A 7,024-nucleotide genomic window follows, 5' to 3' on the forward strand; every position below is an offset into this window, starting at 1 on the left:
TGCTCTGTTAGCAGAGGTCTCTTTTCTTTTTGATGAGTTTGATGGGCTGATGAGTATGGGAAAAGAGATCTCTGCCATGGGATGAAACTCACTTTGATGCGACCGCTGTCCACAACCTTGGACAGCACTCTTCAAACCGCATGCCCCATCTTATGTTTGCTGAATGCCTAAGCCCGCTGTGTCCTGCACATTCCTTTACAGTAATTCTGCTGTTGCTGTTACGTTAGTCCACGCAACATGAAGTATTGTGAGGATTTGGTTGGTAATTAACTGCTGCACATGCACAACACAGTGAGTTTCGACCAATGGCAGAGGTCTCTTTTCCGGTTATAGCCTGCAGCCCAGTGAATGCAAAAGGAAGGAAAACTCTGCTAGCAATGAACAAAAATGTGCTCTCAAAAAGATCATAAATGATTAACATTGGTGCACTATGAGTAGTCTCTCTTTCATTTAGTCCATCAAGCAGAACCTGAGAAAAAGTCACAAAGTACTGGATGCAAAATTAAGTCACACTTAAGTCTACATTTTCCAGTGCCATACTCAAGTGAGAAATGGGGTTTGTGTAGTCTAGCTCAGAAGAGGTTCGGTCCAAGGCTTGATTTTGTAAACCTCTTTTGTAAAAATATCTGGCATCCTCCAAACCCTGATCACGAACAGTAATACACTGCTGCATGCATAGTCACGCGGCATTATTGAATTTTCTTCATTACTAACAAAGGTTCGAAGAGGCAATGACTGTTGACAAAGCTTTAGCATAAGCTCTAGGGTTTTTATAGAAAACACAATTGTTGGCACAAGTATCTGGGTTTGCGTCCCAGATGGTTGGCCCACATGAGCATAAGGGTGGCAAAACAATGTTCCTGGTTTGTAGTTTCTCCATTAAATTCACCTTCAAAGCTCCAATATATCTCTCCATTTCCCTCTCCTTTTGAAATTTCTTATGCTTCTTTGCTAATTTTATTTCAGTTTTCCTTTTTTCTTGAGCTTTAAGATATTCTTCTTCCTCTTTTTGGACATTTTGCATTTTGATCTTTTCAATTTGCTGTTGCTCGATCTCAAGACGTTGGACCTCTTTTTCAACTTTCAGAGCTTCCATTCTCTTGCGGTGCTCTTTCATTCTGATGTTTTCTCTCACTTGCTCTCTCTCAATGTCCATAAACAACCTTCTGTAAACAGCAACTTGGCTTTTTGCACGTGCCTTCTTTTCTGCCATTATCTTGGAAGGTTGCAGATGGACATCAACAGACTTAGACTTTCTATTTACTTGAGAAATGCCCGATTTCTTTTGAGTGTTATTCCAGTCTGTATTTTCGTTTCCCAGGGTGTCATAAACTTGAAATTGAGCTCGTTTTTTTGAAACCAAGTCCAAATTCGGGTCCTCAGAACATTTTTCTGAGGAATATTGAGGATGATAATCATGATGATCTCTGATTGCGTTTTCACCTATCCAGTAATCATCCATTTCCTCTTCCCTTATTCCATCTTTTTCTTGTTTCTTGTCGGATGTTTGCCTGGATACACCATGGTCCCTGGTGGGAGACGTTTGCCATAACCCACCTGGAAGAAGCCCACTCAGACGATCCACTTCTGTTCCAAGACTCTTTGAACCCAGCACATTCCTTGCATGTTTAGAACAAGTTCTGATGTTTTGCGCGTGTTCCTGTAGTAGCTGACTAGCAGCATCAACTGCTAAAAGATCTTGAGTGACGCTTCGTTGAATTTTCAGCTCAGAGTCATCGCGATACACACAATTGTCGCGTCTCACAGTGCTTGGCAACGAGCTCTGTCTCACTACATTTCCCTCAACTTCAAAAGCTTCCATTGAAATACCATATTGTTCTTCGCGCTTCATCTGCTCTAAATTTCTAACCCTCACCTTCACCTCTTGTTGGAATTCTCTCAGCTTTTCTTCCTTTTCTTTTATAACTTTTTGCAGACGTAGTTCTTCTTCGCGAGCGTTTTGAGCTGCTTTTCCATGATGAAGCTCTACCCAAGCAGCAAATGGCAAGGTACCAGACGATCGATTCCCTAGTTGTCCCTTGGATCGACCATCATCTGCTGGCTCCTTCTTTGCTTTCCCTTTTTCCCTCATTGAATTAGTCTTTGGCACTTTTCCTCTCAGAGAAGTTGCCATAATCCAAATATTAGGCCCAAAAAGACTCGACCGTTGAAACGATGTTCAAAAACAAATTCAAAACAAAACTAGGAACATTGGCCAGCGGTATGAAAGATTTCGCCCTAGGTTGGTCATGTATCCCCTATTATAGTGTATTTAAATTATAGTATAAAAAGTCATGCTTCTCGAGATAAATTTTGCGTGACCCCAAAAGCATCGGTCATGCGGGCTAACACAGTTCCAGGTCCGGTTCTAAAAACATCGAAAATTGAATAGTCCAATAAGGGGGAACTCTCTAAAATTATTCTGAAAGTTCAAGCACCCTACCAAGCAAAAATAGCCTCCCACGCAGACGTCCTTAGGGTTTCGTCACGCATTTCCTCCCCCATTTCCTCCCCTCGTTGGGGAGGAAATACGAGGGTAGGAAATGCGTGACGAGGCTAAGCAAACAAGGCTCTGTGAAAGTCTTTGCAATAAAAAAACCCTCAAGAACGATAATTATTGGTCTGTAATATTTTACAAGCCCCTATTTGATTTTCTTGCTTTTAGGACCCAAATCACTTTCCTTGCCACTGAAAAGTCTTTTACAACTTCTGTCTCAGTTTTGCTAAGAACGTTGATCTGCATGTTGAATTATTAGCCAACTTCTACATCTACACCCACATGTTCCAGCACTTGGCAAAGTCCCCGTTAACTTATAGCTCTTTTTGCTTAGTGGCCTCATACATCATAAGCCTTTTTTGAGACATCACTGCCAAGAAGGCCAGCCACCCCCCCCCCCTTCCCCCCCGGAAACTCCAAACCTTTCTCTTTTTGAATACCAGTAGTATGTGGGATCTTTAACCCTTTGACATCCAAACCAGCCGAAACCGGCCAGACTTAGTATTTTACCCTGTCTAACGCCAGACGATTTTACTCGTCAATGGGAAACCCTGGGAGTCAATGGGTTAATGTCCCACAGAGTTTATAAAAAAGGGTTGTGAGACGGGCCTACTGTTTAAAAGGTCCTCAACCGACAAATCTTGAAAGTCTTACCATTTGCAGATATCATTACATTAGGTAGCACTTTCTCCCCGTTATTTAAAGAGCCCGAGTGTGTATAGTCTGGCCAGAGTTGCAATCACGACCTGCCAATGCTGTCCAGTCGGTTAACTGGAACAAAAGAAGGGGACCTCACATAATTTATTGTATGCTGTTGTGCTTGAGCCATTCATACTGTTGTATATCTACCAGGATTGAATACTCAGCAACCTTTATTAATTAATAGTTATCTTTTAATTCAGCTAAACATCCTTGAAAACCAGCATAAAAAAGCAATAATAAAATGTGCAAACAAACAGCAATACTAAAAACATGACCAAGAACAACTCCAACTTTTTTTTTCCCACTTTTCTTCTGAACAATGTGATCAAATCATTGTCGCATCTCCAATCTCGACTCAGGAACTCAACTACACAAGCAAATAATGCTGCTGACAGCTTCCATTATTTCATGACGTCATGCCGATGATCATGGTTGCCTCTCACCCTCAACAATCAATGATGAAAGATGTCTCTTCAGCAAGTCTTCGAATTCTAACAACTATGAAAAAGAAAACCTCTTGAGAAAGGGCAGTTTCAAAAAAAATGTCGTGCAGAGAAGAAAGGGTTATTTTCCATACAATGTTATACTATATTTTGTATGTTGCAATCCTCCAGGGTCATAAAGCATTATAATTTCTATTTCATGGGTAATTGGCAACAAACTTGAAATGTTTATAGATTTTGCAAGACATAAATAATTTCCAGTCCTTGTAACCCGAGTGAACAGTCTCACTCTTGCAAACCATCCTGTTGGATGGTTTGCTTGCTTGCTTGACAATCTGATTTTAAAAGGATGGCTGACAGTTTATTTTGAGCACAAAATAGTGCTAAGAATCTGATGAGAAAGTGTCACTGTTTGAATTATTAAGAAAAGAAAGATCGAAAAATTTGATTCCTCCTCTTTTAACTCTGTTGTCATCTCTTTTATGTAACTTGCCACAGTTTACTGTCCATCCTAGCACCACTCATTTCTCAGAACTCCAAAGCAATTTGAAAAAAAAAAATAAGAAAAAGACACTCCTTGTAAGAGTTGTGCATACATGTATGATAGCTCTTGGTGCCACAATATCATCTAGACCTTTTTTTTTTATTGTCACATACATTTAACAGCTATCCGTTAATTTTTTCAATGGCCTCATCTACATCATTCATGTGTTCCTTCAGCTTTTCCCACTGACTTATCTGCAGCATGATACCTTACAAAATAATGACATTATCAGAACGTCAGAAGAGGAATAACTAAACATACTGAACTAAGAAAAAGATCTGCCACAAAACAAATAATTATTAATTTACACTTTTTCACCATTACTTTTATACTTCTTTCAGCAAGTTGCATGATGGCTTTTTTGTCTCTTTTCCACATATACATAGTTTTGCTACTTTTTTCCCTTGAACAAATAATAATTTTCTTACACTATCATTTCATTTCCATTCAGACAGCCGAATGGTGATAATTGAATTTTGTATTGGAATTTGTTCTTTCCCAACATAGTTCAGCACTTCAAGCTAAATTTCTGCTTGATTTCTTTATGATGAATTTTCAAATAAAACTTGATTGAAACACTGCTCTCTTTGCTACCGTGGTCAAGTCATACTCACCCTTTTTACCAGGCTTCAACTCTCCATCATTCTCGTAGAACTCTCTGATGTCTACGTACACTTTTCCTTTAAACTCTCGCACACTTATTTTGCGTTTATCTGCAATCTGAAACCAAGACGAAGACAAACAGATTATAGTAATACTGCTGCTTAGAAGATATTTCCTTCTTTCAATATCATTACTATTGAATTGTGTTACCATACTATAGCTCTATCATGTCACTCAAAGGATGTAGAACCTCTTATTTATATCATGGTCCACCATACTTGTGTTTTAATACACAGTTATTTATATTGATATTCATAGAATTTAAGAAATCTAAACAATCTGAATTCAGCACCAAGTACTTAAAACATAAAAGCATGTTTGCTGGATATCAAGAAAAATGATGACAAAATGATGAATGAAATCAAAGAGGCTTTAAGATGAGGTAACTTGGTTCTCATAAGATATGAGCAATAAGGTAACATTGTAATACAGTTCCCCTACCCCTACCCCCACAGTCTGTGTCCTACAGGGGTACTAGAAACTGGCAACCGTATGTGGCTTGTCAATCTGTAACTTAGCTGAGAAGTTAAATAATATAGTTTGTTATTTGGCCTACTGGAAAGGAAAAGTCATCTTCGTCTTTGGAAGAACTGGCCTTGGATGATTTCTCTGCTGGCGTCTTTCTCTTTTTAGGTTTAACCTATGGGCGGAGAACCAACAAAGCAGCGTGACTATTTCATAACCGTCAAAATGGATTGCGCCAAATAATTTATGGTTAATAAATTGACTACTTCCTAAAAAAGTAAGAGTTTAGTTACTCGCCTCCTCTTCTTCGGACTCCTCGCTGCTGTCCGATACAGTTGCTTTCGACTTCACTCTCTTCGACATCTTTTGAACAGAAACGCAAACTTTCCGTGCGATCTTACAACAAGTACCAAATAGGGCTTGGTAGCCACCCAAGCCTCAAGCCCAGGAGATCACGAAAGGGCAAGAACGTCAGTAGCTCCCACATGAGGCACTAATGTACTACACCGTAATTATATGGAGCGGTTTCGGAGAAAAGATAAAAGCATGCTTATGAAAAGACTTCTGACAGAGCTCATCCATAGGTGGGATAGGGGGTGTGGTTCGGAACGTAAGTGGAACGTTCCCAGGAAACGTATAACTCTTTACGAACGGAAAGACATCCATGGAGGGCATTTCTTCTCTTGCAGACAAGTGAATAAGTCTCTTAAAAGTGAACGAAAATTCGGACAGTTATTGTGAAGGAGATATATCTATTCGTGACTCGACCTGGTATTTTCTCATACATACATACACTCAAACGTCTAGCGATCACTTATCAATTTCCCGGAATTTGCGTCTCATATTTACTTTAAATTTGACCTCTATTAAACGGTCACCTCTATTAAGCGGATGCGGTCACCGTTTGGATTTCCCAAATGACTTATTTTAACGGTCACCTTGTTACAAGATAACAACCACTAAAAGGCATATTTTTGGACAGGAAGATAAGCTGAGCGTGTCCAGTTTCTTTCGCAGCTCATCAAACGAAACCTAAGCATTGTTTGTGTAAAAATACACGTCTCTGCGGTGGGTCAACCGGCGCACACGTCGAATTCCTCCTCTTTTATCAGTTTTCCTTGCAGCTAACCACAAGAAAAACTGTCACCTTCAAACTGATACTGGCATGCAAATACTGTTATGATATTTTGCGTTATTTTTGTTGTGAACAATAAAATGTAAATTAGTTGATCGGTATTTAATTACAGAGAGGTGTATACGCCTAAAACGTCTGGTATGAAGGGGCATAAAAATGAAAGGTTTGAGATTTTGCTACGGTGTTTCGGGCTCTAAACGTCAAATTGGCAGAGCAAGAGTCTTTCATTTGCAAAATCACGGCAACATAACAACTGAGAATGATTTACAAGCTTTGTAAATGACATTTTGATTTAGACTGATATATACTTGAAAAAAGGTGGGCCGACCCTTTAATCGGTCACCTGGATATTTCCCGAGGGTGACCGCTTAATAGAGGTTTGACTGTACATACTTAAATTGACCACTCCCCATAGGGGCTTTTCAATACAAATGAACACACGACAGAACAGAACATTTAATAACAATTGCTAAGAATCCCAACTGACCGGAAGCAAGCTAGTTGGCGATTTTCAAGTGCTCCTGAGAAGTTGAACCAGGGAGTTGAACGAGTGGTCAGAACGTGTCTTGAACGCA

At 39.6% G+C, this 7,024-nt stretch overlaps 2 protein-coding genes across 2 annotated transcripts; both read right to left on the reverse strand.

Moving 5' to 3' along the window:
• Positions 1 to 517: 517 nt before the first annotated feature.
• Positions 518 to 2,190, reverse strand: LOC137992089 (coiled-coil domain-containing protein 15-like). The gene has a single exon (XM_068837184.1). It carries the CDS (start codon positions 2,132 to 2,134, stop codon positions 710 to 712), a length of 1,425 nt encoding a protein of 474 aa, XP_068693285.1. The 5' UTR covers positions 2,135 to 2,190; the 3' UTR covers positions 518 to 709.
• A 1,177-nt stretch (positions 2,191 to 3,367) lies between these two features.
• On the reverse strand, positions 3,368 to 5,767 carry LOC137988747 (activated RNA polymerase II transcriptional coactivator p15-like). The gene is made up of 5 exons (XM_068834709.1): positions 5,612 to 5,767; positions 5,406 to 5,489; positions 4,801 to 4,906; positions 4,300 to 4,394; positions 3,368 to 3,697 (listed from the first exon to the last, which is right to left on the reverse strand). The coding sequence occupies exons 1-4, from the start codon at positions 5,675 to 5,677 to the stop codon at positions 4,309 to 4,311; spliced, it is 342 nt and encodes a 113-aa protein (XP_068690810.1). The 5' UTR covers positions 5,678 to 5,767; the 3' UTR covers positions 3,368 to 3,697; positions 4,300 to 4,308.
• Between the last annotated feature and the right edge of the window lie 1,257 nt (positions 5,768 to 7,024).

This window comes from Montipora foliosa, chromosome 2 (assembly GCF_036669935.1).
Source record: "Montipora foliosa isolate CH-2021 chromosome 2, ASM3666993v2, whole genome shotgun sequence".
NCBI lineage: Eukaryota > Metazoa > Cnidaria > Anthozoa > Scleractinia > Acroporidae > Montipora > Montipora foliosa.